Source organism: Thermothielavioides terrestris, chromosome 1, assembly GCF_000226115.1.
Source record: "Thermothielavioides terrestris NRRL 8126 chromosome 1, complete sequence".
NCBI classification, from domain to species: Eukaryota; Fungi; Ascomycota; class Sordariomycetes; order Sordariales; family Chaetomiaceae; genus Thermothielavioides; species Thermothielavioides terrestris.
In genome coordinates, this window is record NC_016457.1 from 6,292,019 (window position 1) to 6,308,168 (window position 16,150).

At 59.2% G+C, this 16,150-nt stretch overlaps 8 protein-coding genes across 8 annotated transcripts; 5 read left to right on the plus strand and 3 right to left on the minus strand.

The window, feature by feature from the left end:
* Nucleotides 1–16: 16 nt before the first annotated feature.
* On the minus strand, nucleotides 17–2,414 carry THITE_2109409 (uncharacterized protein). The gene is made up of 5 exons (XM_003650097.1): nucleotides 1,853–2,414; nucleotides 1,551–1,749; nucleotides 1,388–1,480; nucleotides 595–1,307; nucleotides 17–523 (listed from the first exon to the last, which is right to left on the minus strand). The coding sequence occupies exons 1-5, from the start codon at nucleotides 2,040–2,042 to the stop codon at nucleotides 216–218; spliced, it is 1,503 nt and encodes a 500-aa protein (XP_003650145.1). The 5' UTR covers nucleotides 2,043–2,414; the 3' UTR covers nucleotides 17–215.
* Nucleotides 2,415–3,648: 1,234 nt separating this feature from the next.
* On the plus strand, nucleotides 3,649–5,437 carry THITE_2109414 (uncharacterized protein). The gene is made up of 4 exons (XM_003650098.1): nucleotides 3,649–3,944; nucleotides 4,018–4,140; nucleotides 4,210–4,696; nucleotides 4,774–5,437. Exons 1-4 carry the CDS (start codon nucleotides 3,750–3,752, stop codon nucleotides 5,277–5,279), a joined length of 1,311 nt encoding a protein of 436 aa, XP_003650146.1. The 5' UTR covers nucleotides 3,649–3,749; the 3' UTR covers nucleotides 5,280–5,437.
* A 117-nt stretch (nucleotides 5,438–5,554) lies between these two features.
* Nucleotides 5,555–7,422, minus strand: THITE_2126257 (uncharacterized protein; the record flags this gene model as incomplete). The annotated part of the gene is made up of 5 exons (XM_003650099.1): nucleotides 5,555–5,772; nucleotides 6,233–6,248; nucleotides 6,363–6,412; nucleotides 6,872–6,884; nucleotides 7,264–7,422. 5 exons carry the CDS (start codon nucleotides 7,420–7,422, stop codon nucleotides 5,555–5,557), a joined length of 456 nt encoding a protein of 151 aa, XP_003650147.1.
* A 1,113-nt stretch (nucleotides 7,423–8,535) lies between these two features.
* Nucleotides 8,536–9,180, plus strand: THITE_2085324 (uncharacterized protein; the record flags this gene model as incomplete). Its single annotated transcript, XM_003650100.1, has 1 exon — nucleotides 8,536–9,180. One exon carries the CDS (start codon nucleotides 8,536–8,538, stop codon nucleotides 9,178–9,180), a length of 645 nt encoding a protein of 214 aa, XP_003650148.1.
* Nucleotides 9,181–9,603: 423 nt separating this feature from the next.
* THITE_2038517 (uncharacterized protein) lies at nucleotides 9,604–10,377 on the minus strand (the record flags this gene model as incomplete). The annotated part of the gene is made up of 1 exon (XM_003650101.1): nucleotides 9,604–10,377. A coding segment is annotated over one exon (774 nt), but the record flags the coding sequence as incomplete, so codon positions are not given.
* Nucleotides 10,378–11,454: 1,077 nt separating this feature from the next.
* Nucleotides 11,455–13,010, plus strand: THITE_2038461 (uncharacterized protein; the record flags this gene model as incomplete). The annotated part of the gene is made up of 2 exons (XM_003650102.1): nucleotides 11,455–12,078; nucleotides 12,144–13,010. 2 exons carry the CDS (start codon nucleotides 11,455–11,457, stop codon nucleotides 13,008–13,010), a joined length of 1,491 nt encoding a protein of 496 aa, XP_003650150.1.
* A 246-nt stretch (nucleotides 13,011–13,256) lies between these two features.
* THITE_157733 (uncharacterized protein) lies at nucleotides 13,257–14,665 on the plus strand (the record flags this gene model as incomplete). Its single annotated transcript, XM_003650103.1, has 5 exons — nucleotides 13,257–13,400; nucleotides 13,500–14,131; nucleotides 14,197–14,255; nucleotides 14,323–14,512; nucleotides 14,566–14,665. The coding sequence occupies 5 exons, from the start codon at nucleotides 13,257–13,259 to the stop codon at nucleotides 14,663–14,665; spliced, it is 1,125 nt and encodes a 374-aa protein (XP_003650151.1).
* Nucleotides 14,666–14,728: 63 nt separating this feature from the next.
* Nucleotides 14,729–15,898, plus strand: THITE_157734 (uncharacterized protein; the record flags this gene model as incomplete). Its single annotated transcript, XM_003650104.1, has 3 exons — nucleotides 14,729–15,242; nucleotides 15,322–15,740; nucleotides 15,806–15,898. 3 exons carry the CDS (start codon nucleotides 14,729–14,731, stop codon nucleotides 15,896–15,898), a joined length of 1,026 nt encoding a protein of 341 aa, XP_003650152.1.
* Between the last annotated feature and the right edge of the window lie 252 nt (nucleotides 15,899–16,150).

The window sequence follows — 16,150 nt, forward strand, 5'->3', positions numbered from 1 at the left end:
GAGGTGCTGACCTCCATGGAAACATGACCGCGGATCACAAGCTCCCTCTTGCTTCAAACGCTGCGGATCTCTTTTCTCTAACCTGGCTCACCCACTATGTATGGTACAGTATGTACGTTGACCAACTGGGCCGCGGGTGGAATAAGCTCCTCGCGGTCCGACATGTATTTAAGACATTGCTTTCCCCCACCATTTGATTTTAATTGTGCTGCTCATCAAAGCACGTATCTGAAATTGGGACCGTAGTTCTCCGCCGCCTTAGCGTCCGACACGCCATTCCTATCTCGGGAGACGGCACCATACTTGCGGTCGAGCCTCGAGTTCTCCCACGCGAGCAGCCCGCGCTGAGCAATGGCAATGACCGCGGAGAAGAACATGAAGGCGGCACAAATGCTCATGCCCTTGACGTATCTGGGCTGCTCCTCCAAGGGGAAGACATTGGTGCCGAGGAACGGCCCGCACTGGCCGATGAGGTTGATGAGGACGATGGACATGCCACGCCGCGTGTCGCTGCCCTGGTTGTCTGGATGGAAGTCGATGGTCAGCACAAGTGCGCTCACATCAACAATGCATCTTGGGCGCGGGCACACTCACTCAGCGTCAGTGCCAGGATATTGGGGATGGTGGAGAAGACGCCAGCGGAAGCCAGGAAGGTGGCAAAGTATCGAACCCCGACCGTCTCAACCGTCGCAAGGATGATGTATCCCGTCCCGCCCAGGACCGAGGTGAAGAACAGAACGAGGCATCGCTGCTGGGTCCGGTCGGCAATCCAGGTGGTGATCAGGGCGCACAAGAAGGCGGCGAAGGACGGCGGCGCGGACAGGCCCTGGGCGTTGATGGCGGTGTAGCCCATGTCCTGGAGGATGGTGGGCAGGAAGACAGGCAGGCTGGAGTAACTGACATTGCCGCAGAAGTACATCAGACCGCACAGCCAAGCCTTGGCGTCGAGGAGAGTGTAGCCAATGTCCCTCAGGCTCACACCGCCGATCCTGGCATCCGCGGCTGTGCCGACTTGGCGCATGGCGCGCGACCGGACGATGGCCTTTTCATCTGCCGAGAGGAACCTGGCCTTTTCCGGAGAGTCCGGGATGAAGAAAAAAGCGGCAATGCACATGAGCACTGTCGGCAGGCCTTCGACGAGGAACAGCAGGCGCCAGTTGGCGAGGTGCGAGTGGCCGCTGGTGATGCCGTACGCGAGAGCGCCGGCGAAGGTCGATGCCAGCGGGGCAGCGGAAGCGAAGATGCCGCACCGGAAGCCGATTTCGCGCCGGAGATAGAAGAAGGAGAGGAGGTAGATGATGCCCGGTCTAGGCCAGGCCAACCTAGTCAGCGATACACGAACAGGGCGAGCCCATCACGGGGCGGCGGAGACAATGTGACGACGCACCCGTAGGCAGCTTCGAAGGCTCCCAGCAGGAACCGCAGCGCCATCATGCCGCCCCAACTTTGTGCGCCGGCTTGCACCGTGGAAATCAGACCCCTGGGATGTCGGGTGCCGTGTCAGAAGGGCGCACCGCGAGACGATGGACACGATGGAACAGCGAACTCACCAGCCAAAGACAACCACGGCAGCGACGATATGCGGAGGGAAGATCTTGTAGAACAGGACGGCAAACTCGAACACCACGTAGGTGATGTAGAAGATGTTGAGCAGCCAGTTGTACCGGTTCGTGTCGAGCTTCAGCTCCGTGGCCATGCCGGCGATGCGCGCATTGCCAATGTTGCCCCGGTCGAGGAAGGCGAGCATGTCTTGGCATCAGAAGCTTAACGTCAGTGCCATGTGCGATGCCAAGTCGTTACACTTCTTTTTGCCGAGATATCCCGTCCCATGGTCCCAGCACCTAGCACTCACACAAGACGAAGAACAGGGTCATGAGGTTCCAGTCCAGCTTGCGGACGACGCGCGCTTCCTGCTCGCGCGAGTAGCTCGCGACGGGGCCGTCGGGTGCGGTCTCATGGTCGGGCGTGGCGGGTTGAGACAGCGCAGACTCGTCGGCCTCCGCCTTGGAGTTGGAGTTGGGGCTCGGCTTTTCGTCCGACATGGTCACCGGCCCTGCAGTGGACACGCGACGCTGCACCGCAGCAGGCAGCAGGCGGCAATTCAATCGGCAGGTTGGCAGGCAGGTAAGGGTTCGAGCTCAGAGCCAGAACGTGGTCGCAATGCGCCGCAACGCTGGCCGACTGGAGGAGGACTGTAATGGGCAGGTCACACGGGAGACGTCGCAGGGCCGAGCCAAGAGAACCGAGCTGTCCAGTCGCGAGGCTGCGGTAGAAGAAGAGAGGAAAAAACAGATTTGCAGGTTTTAAAAAATGTCAATGGCATGTGGATCGCATCATCTTGTTGGTTGGGGAAATGCAGATCGGAGGCGCAGGCGGCACAGCGGGGAAGGAAGGAGAAGGAAGGGAAAAAGAGCAGGAGCCGAAAAGCTTGTTCCCGTCATCCTCCAAACCGTTGAACTTAATAATGAGGGCTCGGATTAACATTCACACACAACGGGCAGGTATTCCTTCCGTGCAATGGATTGGATTCCAGGTTGTTCTGTAATATTCATTGGTAATTCACTCAGGTAGCTGAAGGGGTCAGTTGGCCACAAGCAACGTTGGGATCGACAAGGCTCGCAGATAAAGTGCATGGTGGCGCATCGTTACTGCGCCGAGCTAATGTCCGACCCATGCATTCGTTCTTGCTCAATGGTGCAGCAGTGTGGAGGGAACACGTAGCGTAACGATCGTAGTGTGGTGTATGAAGCCTGTGCACGTACTCCGAGGGCCGCGAAGTTACCGCCGACTCGTTGAGCAGGCCACTGAATTGCCCCGAGTGGATCGGAGTGCTACCCCTCCTTCCCGGGGCTAGCTACCTCGGTGGCATGAGGTGCAGGCGACAAGCAGCATTTTTTCCACATTCCCCGGCGCGAGCGAGGGACGGGTCGGCGCTGCCGTGCCGTCTAGTGTAAACCTCCCGTCCACCAGGGGTGTTTCGTGTCCCGAGGTGGTATCTGAGGGAGACCTGGACCTGGCCGAAAAAAAAGCGGAAAGACCGGGCCGATGCGAAACCCAGGGGCGCAGTCGGGCGTGTCATATATCATGGATGGATGTCGAAACACAGTGAACAGCATCGTGTTGCGGCTGGATCCGCATATGCTGCGGCAGCAAAAACCAACAAAGTTGAATGACCACAGATGCGGCACCTACCAAGTGTAGTGTAGATCGAGCCCTTGGCGGCACTGCTCGCCATGCGATATGCAGCATGGTTCCACAGCATAACACTAAACGTGAGCTGCGCAACGTAGTGTGTGGCTCCAGCACTTTCCTCCTTCCTTGAACATAAAGGAGGGCGGCAGGCCAGGTCCATGCCTTGGTTATGCCGCCCCTCCCTCCCTTGTGCTTACTGTCGTACTGCGTTGCTGCGCCGCTGGCCTCGCCCCCGAGTACAACGCGCTGCGGCCATGCACACCCGCTCTACGCAACGGTGGACTGATTACCGCGGTACAGTACACTGTAGGCGCCCAGCGGTTGCGTTATCGCTGCTTTTGCAGGCCGACTTGAAGTTACCTACTTAGGTTCCCCTTCCCCGTGCCCTTCGCTGCGCTGCTTAATTACCTTGCTTTACCCTCTTTGCCACACCCGCAGAGATCTATCCAACTATGCCAGTCCCAGCCAGGTTAGCACCGGGCGCCATCGCTTGATGTTGCCAAATTCGCGCTCCTCTGTCCTGCCCCGTCCGGCATGAGCACCGCGCTCGTCCAACCATGTCGCAAGCGCCTTTGACGCCCGAGCAGGCCGCCCGCTTCAACGACACCAGACAGCCTGCGCTCTGGGCGAGTTTGTCTGTCTTCCTGCTCATCAGCAATGTCACTATCGTCGGCAGGCTCTGGGCCACATGGAGGGGCACGTCGCGCCAGATGCCCGTCATGGCCGAGGGCATCTTCATCGTCATGAGCGGAGTTAGTCTTGCGCCCCTTCCGGCTGCTGCTAAGGCCCCCGCCTTTTCCCCTGTGGCTGACACTTGGCGAACAGGTCCTGTTGAATGTCATCATAGGCAACTTGATGGCCGCGACGCATTACGGCCTGGGCCTCCACTTCTGGACCGTCAACGCCCTCGACGAAAACTACCCGCACAATCTGTCCAAGGCCTTCATGGTCAGTCAGGCACAGACATGGATGGATGGTTGCCCTGGATGCGACCGCTGACACAGCGCATCACCGCAGCATATCTGGATCACCATGGTGCTGATGAGCTCCTTCTTTACCTGCATCAAGCTTACGCTGCTGTTCTTCTATAAGCGCCTCTTCCTGGTCACCGACACGAAGATCCGCATCTTCTGGTGGGCGAACCTCGTCTACGTCATCCTCTGGTTCTTCGGCGGCACGGGCTTTTACCTTTTCCAGTGCAAGCCCGTTCAGTGGTACTTCCTTCAGTACTACGCCAGGTTCGGGAAGCCCGTCCCCGGGAACTTGACCGGCCAGTGCGATGCCACCACGGTGGTCCACGTTGCTCTGCCCATGATCTTCAGCCTGATCTCCGACATTGGACTCATGGCCTTGCCGCTCTGGGCCATTTGGGGGTTGCGCCTCAGCAGGTGGAAAAAGATCGGTCTTCTGGCCGTCTTCGGCATCGGCTTCGCAGCCTGCCTGCTCGAACTGGCCCGCATCCTGGCCCTGCTCATCGACACCGACGACAAAACCGACCCAAGCTGTAAGCCACTCACCCGAGCTCCCCCTGTCGGACCGTGCCCCCATGGTCGACGCCAAACTGATACTGACACTCGACAGATGGCGTCGCCAACTTCCTTATCTTCACCGGCGCCGAAGAAACCGCCGCCATCGTGTGCGCCTGTCTCCCCGTGATCGGGCCCCAGCTGTACAAGTTGTTCAAGCACCAGGACAAAGGCGCAGGCGCCAGCTACAAGTACGGCTCCAACGCGAGCGCGCGGCTGCGCACGTGGCACACCACCCCGGACGGCTTCCACCGGTTCGACAGCGAGCACCACATCGGGATGACCACCGTGGTCCCGGCGGAGGACCCCTCGGGCGCCCCGGGGCACGACAGCGACATGGTACCCTTGCAGACCATCGTGTTCGCGGAGAAGGCCGACAGCCACACGCACGCGCTGCGGGACAGCGAGCGGCAGGACCTCGGTCGGCAGGGGACGGACGGCGTCGGCCACCCCAGGCCACCACCGCCGCCTGGCATCCACGTGCGCACCGACGTCCAGGTCGTGCACTCCGACATGCCGATGCCGGGGAGTAATAACCAGACGACATACTTGCCGGGATGATTCGACGGGTATAAAAGAGGCGAGAGGGATACAAGATACGATATGTGAATGAGAGGCACAGGGACAGTGTATATATTCTACCCCTGAAGTGACCCTTTTTTCCTATCAAGTGCCATATCATCTGTCTGTGACCGTCACCAAGCACACCTAGACAGTCGACAGTCTTGCCACCACAGCTCCTTGAAGCCCACGGCACCAACCCAAGCAGCGCAACTCCGCAGCGCGTCCATGGCGTCAAAACACCCCTTTGATTCCAACTACCTTCTGAACTGGCGCTAGCGACGAGCCCGCTGGGAAAGACGCTTCTCGTAGGCGATGGAGAGCGCCGGCGCCTCGTCTGATGCCGGGTTATTGTCGCGGGCCGGGTCGATAGGGGTCTCAGGGGTGCAGAAAGACATGCCCTGTACTGTACATACAAAGTTGGCCTTGGCCGCCGATACGACATCACCCTTGAGGTCCTTCTCGATCGTGCCGACGTCAATGGCGAGCCTGGCTGAGCGTTCTCAGAGGCTCTCTTTGAAGCGTGGTCCCAGGCCGATAGCTAGTCCAATGCCGTCATCTTGAAGCGCTCCCCCCGGATCCGTCTTCTAGCCGAACGATTTGAGCTGGTAGATGTCCCGGCGCGGCATCGCTGGGGTAATGTCGGCCAGGCTCATTGCCCGGAATAGCTGACGGCTCTAGGGATCGGGACTGGTGGAGCAGATTGTGAACTCGAGGGCGACCCAAGACGATCGATCCTCTGTTGCTCGCCGGCCGCGACTCCGAAAGTCACCTCGTTCGGTCAAAACCCAGCATGGCGACAATGGAGTGCAGCGATGGGGGCCTGCATGCAGCCCAGAGAGTCCCTCGGAGTTAAGTCGGCTATTGCTCCGGCCATGAAACAAGTATGTATGTGTTGTGTACGGAGTATTTCGGAGGATGGCCAAGACAACGAATTGATCTTCCACACCTACCGAACAGGGCAATGATCTGCGTACCACAGTAGTGTAAGCGACAGGCTGACCACCAGAGACAAAACAGCCACTCGCATCACTTTATCTCGGACACAGCAGTGTCCCTCGTGGCTGGCTAACGTTAGCCTACCTTGTGTTCAACGACAATTTTCGACCAGCCAGCGGCCGTGGATCGCCTCCCTGAAGGTCACATACATAGCCAATGTCTGCACATATGCATGTAACGTTAAAATGCCGTGTAGTTACTCCGTACCGTGAGGTGTAGTGTAGTGTACGAGATTTGCCCCGAGGTCCCCCCACCGTCGTCAGCCTTCCCAACCTATCGGGGAATTCGCCGGAGCCCACTTTGCGCAAGATTGCGTTTGGCATGCACACAGTGGACTATACGGTGTGCAGCAGCAAGGATTTTCGGACACCGAGTCAAAGTCAACGCCATGTGGACTGGGCGGGAGCTGCCGGTGAGCTTTTTCGGCAGCATACCCGCACTTCCGTAACTTCTTTTCTCCTCGCCTCCCGCCTCACCTGGTCACCCCGTTGCTGGTGCTCCAATACGCCGAACTCCTGTTCTTCTTCTATTATCCCGACGATTGGCAGGCCCGATTACGGCGCCCGGGGATAATAAGGAGGAAGCCAACCTACCGATCATGTAGGGCTGTTAGACGCACCGCACTACTAAGGAGCATTCGTTTTGAAGGAGTCGAATCAGTCGGTTGTGAGAGAAAGTCATCTTCATCTGAGAACGAAGCACTTGTTTCAGTACACTAGTTGTGTACTCCCTGGCGTAAATCACACCATGGAAGTGGGCAGTGTAATTGGGGAATTGGTGCACTGAGACGAACTCCGTGTTTCAAAGTCTCCGCACAAGTGGCAGGCAAAACGACAAGTTGAAGCCGAATGGGATGCTCTCTGCTGGCCCCAACAACCCAGCGCGTCCGGGTCAGGACTACTAAGCCTAGACTTTCGCCTCAACCGTGATGTTGGTGGCCCTCTTCTCCTTGCCCCCCCAAGGCCGTCTTGTCAATGCTCTCAACCGTCAAGTCTCTCTTCTCCTTCCCCCACCACGCAGGGTTGTCGAACTCTTCGACGGTAGAGTCTTGCTTCGCCGTCTCATCCGGCGGGATGGGCAAGGCCGCGGCATTCACCACGCCGTGTGTGGCAACTGCGGCCGAGATGATGTTGGTGGACTTCATAGTGACCATACCGACCTCGCCTCAGGATCAGACGAGGCGCTGGATACGGTGTATCACCTGGAACACTGCGTCGAATCGCTCCGGCAGTCACTGCAGTACGAAACGACCCCAGAATCATCTTCTGGGAGTGGTGCCCCTCAAATGCCGAGATGATGGGCGACATACGTGCAGGGACTGTGGCAGGATTCGGTGCTGGGCTGAGAGCAGCACAGGTTGCATGGCGAGTTTGATATGCTTGCTGAGGCTGAAGGCGAGCCGATTCTCGAGGCAGGCTGAGGGTTGCCCGCGCATCAGCTGGGTAGAGAGATCTCTCCCCCATCCCTGACAAGTTGTTTCGGGCACATGGCAAGCGCCTGTTTCAACCCAGCCGGAATAATTGATAGCCCAAGTATACTCTGGCTTTGAGCCAACCACAGCCTGCTGTAAAGCCGCAGATGACCTCTCGACCGAACATCTCATTGTATGCGCCTTTGTCTTGGATCGTTCTGCCCCACTGGGAGAGTCTCGTGTCCAGCCGGACTGACCAGAAAAGCGAAGCCAGGTGTGGACGCGCTTGAGCCATTCCGCACGCACAAGCGTGTAGTGTGTAAAGTTAGCCAAGTTGCAGTCGAGAGACATTGTTGGCCACTGAGGGCCCTTAGAATGCACGACTTGACCGGAATGTAGTTGGGGCCCGAACGGGCCGGCACTTGACCAGATGTTAGCAGCGTTGGTCTCGTAGAGTCAGTAAACTGAGGAAGTTTCCCGTAAAAGCTTTTCGTCTAGAAGATAAGCAACCTCCAGCTGTTTGACTCCTTCGTTCCTTGAGCCGGCCCATTGTTCAAACCCATTGTATCGTAGAAAACCAGGTCTCTGGTCAGACAATGTACCTCTCTGTCCACGAGATTCGCCTGTTCGAGAGCCTCGTAACCAGGCCCGTCCTTGATAAATTCCTATTCAACACCGCCGCCGGTCCATCCCTCATCCATGAACCTCCTCGGGCGAGCAGTCCTCGGTCAGCATCAAGCACACCACAAGAACCACCATCTAATCATTCGTCCCTGGTAAGCTACCCAAGCCGGACCCTCCCTAGTCACCGAACCCAGACCTGCTCTCTCTACACCAAACCAAGCCATGCCCGACAAGATTTTCTACTCCCTCTCCACCCCAAGGGGGACCGACCGCGAGCTGGTCCTCCGCCTCGAACGGCGCAGCCACCTGAACACACCCCTGGTCCTCGACTGGCAAGCGCACACCATCACGTACGCGGAGGACGGCAGCTCGGCAACCCTGGCGTGGGAGACGCCGGGCATAGTCGACCACTACATGGGCCCCATCCCGGCGCGCCGCGAGAGCGTCGACGTACAGATGCCCGCGGACAGCGTCGTGGTGGCGGACTTCGACTTGCTGCCGCGCGCGTTCGAGGGTATCGCGCTGCCGGTGTACGCGCTCAGTCGGCGCGACGTGGCCGTTTTCTTCGTGCAGCCCTCCGCGCGCGGCGCGGCCGCGTGCGATAGGCCGGTTGTGGTCGGGTTTGGGAACGGCATCTTTGAGTATGGCGACGGCGAGCTGGTCGAGGTCGTCGCCGGGGCCGGGTCCGAGGTCATGCAGGCGGATGGGCGGACGGGGGCGCAGGTATTGTGGGAGGCGGTGGTGGAGCTGTTCCCGAATCTGAGAGTCCGGTTTGCCTCTGAGATGATGATGTCTTCTGTTAAGGCGGAGGTGCGTTCTGAGGGAGGGGATTGGCTGCTGATAGGAAAGCGAGCGATGGCCTTGTGAGGAAGAGATGAGGAGTGCTCTAGAGGAAGGAGATGGGGAGGGAGAGGAAGGGGGAAGTTGCCCACCCTCAGTGAGGGTGGGATTGCGACGGGATTGCTGGGACTGAAGATTGCCACAAAATAATGTCTTTTTTTTTTTTTTTTTTTTTTTTTTTTTTTTTTTTTTTTTTTTTTTTTTTTTTTTTTTTACTTTTTATTTATTTATTTTGTAAGCCATGTTATTGAGCGTGATATTCGTCGAGTTCCGATGTTGAGGGGCTCACAAGAACCGTCCGAGGCGAGATACATGGGATGGCGCAGTGCTGGGCGAGAACAGTGTAGATTGAAAAACAGCGTCGTTCCTCTCCATTCCGGGAATATTCGAGGCGCCACCAGACGATGCGGTGCACACCACTTACGACCTATCCATCCATCAAACCGCTGCCTACCCATCCACGGCGGACTGGGCAGACTCTGAATGGACTATGAAATTGACCCCTACAGACCGGAACCCGTCTCTCACATCTCTAAGATCCCTGGCCGCCTCCCACTCTGGCTCATACTGTTCTAATTTCTGATCATCAATCTCAATCTTGCTCAAACACTCGAATCCGCCGGCTCGGTGTGCCTCTAGCAAGCCTCGTAACGCCGGGGCAAGGTTGCTCAAGCCGAAGAGTCTCAGCTCGCTCACGGAATCGGGGATCGTGGAATCCAGTGCGGCCGCTTGATCCCCTACGTCCCCGAAGAAATCGAAGGAGGCCGCGTGTACGCGGAGGACTTTGAGCACCTTGAAGTTGCGCAGAAGATGCATGCCGTGGAAGTGACTGGGGGATGGGGGCAGCACGATGCCGTCTATCGAGAAGGACAACTCGTTGAGCGTGGCTCGCCAGGGTTGTAAGGCGGCGACAGCGTCATCGAGCTCGACCACGTCGTCGTTGTCGTTCACGGACAACAGCAACTCGCCATCTCGGTAAATGCGGACCTTCGAGAGCCCTGGTCCTATCGCATCCAGGAGATTTCGCAAGGACCAGGCATTTATCCGGGTGTGGGTGAGGATCAAGGTGGTCAGGTTCCGAAGCGGAGGCGGATCGGCCAATGTTACGCGGCCCATGGAGGCACCGAACCCTTCGGTAACCCAGTTACACCGGCCGCAGTGCAACGTCCGAAAGTTGGGGTATAGGCGCATGATAGGCGCGGCCCGGTCAAGGCAGAAGAATCCATCCTCAAAGCCGCTGATCGCAAGACTCTCCAGAAACGCTAACCGAGGAGAATAAAAATTCGGCTGGACGAGTGACCAAGATGGTTCTCTCGTGCTGGGCAGGTAGACGCTGAGCCTCTCCAGGTTCGGCACGCGTCTCAACAGCGCCGGGAGGAAAACACTGCGGTAGGTCGACTCCGGGAACACACCGGGCCAGCCCGTAGATCTTCCAACATGATGGATCCGGAGTTCCAACACCCTCAACTGCAGATCAGCCCGCTCGTCAAGGGTCCGCACGAACAGCTGGAGGGTGCCCGGCTGCGAAATGCACACGCGGTGGTATAAGAAGGGCTCTGCCGACGCGCGTAGGGTCTTGCAGACCAGGCTAAGGTTGTGAAGGTCCGCTCGCTCGTGCCCTCCGCAAGCGCGCGGCTCGGGATGGCCTTCGCCAGGACCCCGGTCAACTGGGCAGGCGGCGCGAATGTCCAGGTCGGCTATGGAGCGCCTTCGCACACAGTGGCCGCAGAGGTAGCTGCATATTTCGTTAAGAAGCTCGGGGGGGAGGGCGGACAAGGCGTTGCGGGTCATCGTGACGCGACAGACGGAAAGTTGGAGAGGAGGTTCTGCGGACAGACAAGGTGCGCGTGAGACGAGCTGATGAAGCGGTCGTGAGGAGGTGGCTGGCCGCGGCAAATCGTATTGGTTCGTTGGTTGTCACTACCTAAGCGAGCGAAGGGTGCAGTGCGATGGTGGGGGGCACTTAGGTTACACGCAGTTCGTTACTCGGCAAACTGAGATCTGGTTCTTTATTTAGGTAAGTGGCAAGACGGGCCAGTGGTTGTCCAGCCTTGAGGCAACACGCTGCGAAAAAGAAACATCCAACTCTTCCCAGGGAGCTCGTACCCGACCTGGCCACAGGGACGACTTGGATCCCCGGCATCCGGGCAACACCACCCCACCTGCAGCGGCCAGGAGAACAGCCGCTGCGCAACGGTCATAAACGGCAAATGGCGAAGCGCGGCGTCGAGAGTTTGGGGACCGACTGGGCGAGATCGAGTACGAGAATGACTGTCCCCGTTGTTTTGCAGCCCCATTCAGATGCTAGTTGACTCAACAGAACGGCAGCGTCCGCGGCCGCTCCATGGTAGCAGTGGACTTGTCGTTGCTGCTCCCGCCGCTCCCCGGCCGCCGAAGCGCAAGCACCCCGGCAGCGGTCGTGCCGCTCCCGAGGCCGGCCGACATCACACCGACCAAGCCGCGGAGCCGCGCGTCATCAACCAGCCGCCGACGGAAGTCCTGGCCGTTCTGGTGTTTGGGAACGGTGATGCGGGCGAGCTGGGTCTCGGCCCTGCCGTCCAGGAGGCTGCTCGTCCGCGCCTGAACCCGTATCTCAACCCCGACGATCCTTCCGCTCTCCGAGTCGTCCAGATCGCCTGCGGAGGGATGCATACAGTCGCGCTCACCGAGGACAACAGGATCGTCACGTGGGGCGTGAACGACAACGGCGCTCTCGGCAGAGAGACGGCCTGGGTTGGGGCTTTGCGCGACGTCGACGGGGATCCCGAGGAGGATGGCGAGCTGAACCCCCTCGAGGCAACACCAAGCCCGATCCCGTCAAGTGCTTTCCCGCCTGGACTCAGATTTACCCAGGTGGCAGCGGGCGATAGCTGTAGCTTTGCGCTGACAGCTACAGGAGATGTATATGGCTGGGGGACGTTCAAGGTAGGTGATGCCGGGCGCTTCCCTCCGCATCGCGCACGCAAATCACTGACTTAATCCTGGACCAGGACCCCCAAGGGAACGAGAGGTTTGGATACGATGTTCGTGGACAGGTTGTCGATAGGCAATCTACGCCAGCTCCAGTCCCCGGCTTGAGCAGGATCACTCAGATTGCATGCGGGGCCAACCATGCATTAGCCCTCGACGTGGACGGTGTCGTCTGGTCCTGGGGGTGCAACGAACAGGCACAACTCGGCCGCCGCCTATCTGGGCGGCACGCCACTGACTCGCTCACCCCTGGGCCGGTCCAGATTCGTGACGTCAAGTACGTCGCTTGCGGGGATTATCACTCTTTGGCGATTGACAAGAAGGACCAAGTATGGGCCTGGGGCCTCAACAGTTTCGGCGAAGCCGGCTACGCCAAGGGGGCCGGCACCGGTGACGTGGTCTTGCCTTTCCCGATGAAGGTGCCCGCTCTCCGTGGCAAGAGCGTCGTGTGTCTTGCCGGCGGCTCCCACCACTCCGCCGCGGTGACTGCCGACGGGCAGTGCCTCGTCTGGGGTCGGTTGGACGGCGGCCAGCTCGGCATCGCCTTCAGCCCTGACACACTGCGGGACGCCAAGCGGATCCGCAGTGACGAGCGTGGCAAGCCGCGGATCTGTCTTCAGCCCACCCCGGTGCCCGGCATCGGGCGGGTGTACCATGTGGCCTGCGGCAGCGACCACACTATCTTCATCACCAGAGAAGGCACAGCGTATGCCACCGGTTTCAACGCCCAAGGCCAGCTGGGACTTGGCCACGAAGACGATGTGGAAGTAGCTCAGCTTATCAAGGGGAAAGCGCTGCAGGGCAGAATGCTTGTCTGGGCTGGCGCCGGTGGACAGTTCTCGGTGATTGCGGCGCGTCGCAACGCTAAGCCCGACGCCGTTTGCTAACCCTGCCGCCTCCGGAGCTGGACAACGCGAGAAAGGCATAGATCGTGGTGTTGCGCGGCGGTGTTCTGTACTAGTACATGCTGTCCCTGGAGGAGAGGTCTGGTTAACTTTGATCATAGCTGTTGGCGAGTTGCCCCTGGCTACTGTCGCCCCGTGTCTACACAGGAGATGGCCACTCGTTCCTGGACCAGCTTTGGCGGACCTTCAGGTGTGAAAAAGGGGGTCAAGCCTTAGCTTGAGAACGCCATGGCTGCCACCATTGGCAGGTTAAAGCGCCTTTGTCTTAGCCGCTCAAACCCCGCCCGCCGATCCATGATGCTGCCCTTGTTGAACCACACATCCACCTCGAGCTCCAAGCTCACGCTGTCACACTACACCCCCGTCCGCCCGGTCCATCATTTGGACTTTCGATAAACGACAACCCCGATATGACATCCACCACGCCGGGCGACTCTCTCTCGCCCATCACGCCGGCGCCCTCGACACCAGGCCCGGGCCGGGGCCCGGGCCCGGGGCCGCCCCGCTCCCGACGCGGACGGCGCGCCACAGAATTCCTCTTCCCCCGACGGCCGCAGCGTGCTGGTCGCGCTGCCCCAGCACGTCGACGCGTTGCGGCGGCGCTACACGCGCACGCGCAGCAGCGCGCACAACCCCGCCGCCGCCGCCGCCGTCGATCCGCCCGTGCAGATCGAGGCGCAGGTGGTGCAGCACGGGTCGGACGAGCACCGGGCGCTGCTGCGGCAGGCGCGCGCGCACCACGCGACGCGGCGCGAGGCGCTGCGCGCCCGCCTCGGCGCCGAGGTCGTCGACGAGCTCGAGGCCGCGCGCGCGCAACTCGATGTGCTGGATAAGCAGCTGAGGGAGCTGGAGGAGCAGGTGGCGGAGGAGGGGGGTGTCGGCAGGTTGAATCTGAATTTTAGCAAGTTTGGGTTTGATACCAAGTTGAGGACATACGTGGATGAGGCTGCGGCGGGGGAGGAAGGGGAGGCCGGCGGCGGCGGCGGCGGCGTGGCGTCGTCTGCGGCGAGCAGTTACAGCGTGGGCAAGGCGGGTGCGGCGGGTGCGATGAAGCTGGTGAAGCGGCCGGTTATCAGGCAGTACTTCCACCGGGGGCTGCTGTGGTAAGTTGGACATGTTTGTCGAGTAAGGAGAATGCTCTCAGCGGGGTGGTTAACCAGACAAACAGGCGCTCCGCTGAAGAGACCGAGGTGCTCAGCTTCGAGTTGTTCTTCGATTTGCTTTACGGTCAGTATGCGGTTGCTAGTCATACCGCCGTTGCCTGGCAGCTTCTGACCTGCGTGCTTCCCGGCAGTCGGCATCATTGCCATCAACGGTGACCACGCGGCCGAGGAGGCCGATGGCCACGAGCTGCTGCGCTTCGTTGTCACTTTCGCCATGAGCTGGCGGATATGGGCCGATGTCCAGCAGATCATCAGCTGGTTTGAGACGGATGACATCCTACAGAGGCTTGAAATCCTGTTTCTGATCGCATGCCTTCTGGGGTAAGACTGGTTCAATACATGCCCTGCGGTCTTGCCCACTGACTCGAACGTAGACAAACGACGAATATGTTGCAGGCATTTGGGAACGGCCAAGATTCTTTCACCAATCTGGTCGCCTTCTACCTGGCCGCGCGGCTGTTCATAGCCATCTAATACGCCGTCACGGGCTACTTGGTTCCCCTGATCAAGGGGATGATGATCGTTCAGGCCTTGAACATGTTGATAGGCGCATCTTTTTGGATCGCGAGTGCCTCGATTTCCACCACCGGCGGCGATGTCACGACAACGACACGTGGGCTGGAAGGTCGGGAGGCTGCTGAAGTCTCAGCAGGGGCTGAGAGCGCTGAAGGGGCTGATGAAGGGCCTCTGAATGCCACGCGACTCGTGCTCGTCTTCATCGCACTGGCCATCGATCTTTTCGGCAGTTTTGTCCCGCTGGTACTCTTCCGCAATGGGAGATCTCACGAGAACCCTGCAGCCCGTGGCCTCGGCCGCTTCTTTGAATTTTATCCCGCCATCAACATCGAGCACAAGGTCGAACGCACCAACGCTTTCATCTCTCTTGTATTCGGGTACTCGGTTGTAGGAGTCATGTTCCAGAACGCCGGTGTCTTCCCGCTCAACTCCTTCCTCGGCAAGGCCATCTTGGGTCTCATGCAGGCCGCCGTGTTCAACTGGCTCTACTTTGAGGTTGACGGCAACAACATTCGCACACATGCCATCCGCAGAAGTGTGTATTCTGGTAGGGAAAAGGCACCCCAGCCCCCCCCGTCCATCCATCTTGCTGATCGTACCTCGTATTCTCTCAGCCGTGGTCTGGCAATGGGCCCATTTCGTCTTAAGCATGGCTTTTATTCTTGCCGCTGCCGCCCTGAGCAAGATGGTGCTCTTGACCGACTGCCCGAATGCCCCCTTGGACGGCTTGACTGCGCTGTATCAAGGCCGCTCCGGGGACGCCATGTCGCTGGGGCTGCGTCTCTACTATTGTGCTGGCTTGGGCATCGCGCTCGCCTGCATGGGTTTCATCTCGTTGAGCCATGAGTACAGGGAGCCCATCGGGTTCTGCCGGTTTCCCAAATGGGTCCGACTCGCCAACCGCTTCGGTGTCAGTGTCATCTTCATGTGCTTGCCGGCTGCAGGGAGCGGCGAGCCTGAACTCCCTGAGTCTGGTAGCAATCACTACCTGCCTCTGCGTGTGGACGCTCTTCTTCGAGCTTTGGGCAAAATCGTGCAGAAGCAACTCGTTTTTTTGGAGACGGCAAAGCCTGTGAATACACGGCCAGGTGTGCTCAGGGTCGCCTCGACGCTGCAACCAAGGACAACGGCGAGATCGACTTCGTTGCACTGGGGCGGTCAGAGAAGACAGCTACCGACACGGTGGCTTAGAATGCGGAGGATAATGTGGTACTGCTCTGCCAGCTAATAGCAATGCTCTCCGATACAATTGAGAGGGTATTAGGGGGGAAGATCGTTTCAGGCCAAGCAATGGGAAGGGCCCAACGTCCCTTCGTAAGCAAGGCCTTCACCTGAGCAGTAATAATAAGCATGACAAAGTCACTCCTGTCGGGTTGCTAGCCGTGGCTCCGGGCACGAAGTCGCCGGCGGCCGGGCCGTACTTGAGCGGCCAGGAGGTCCCCA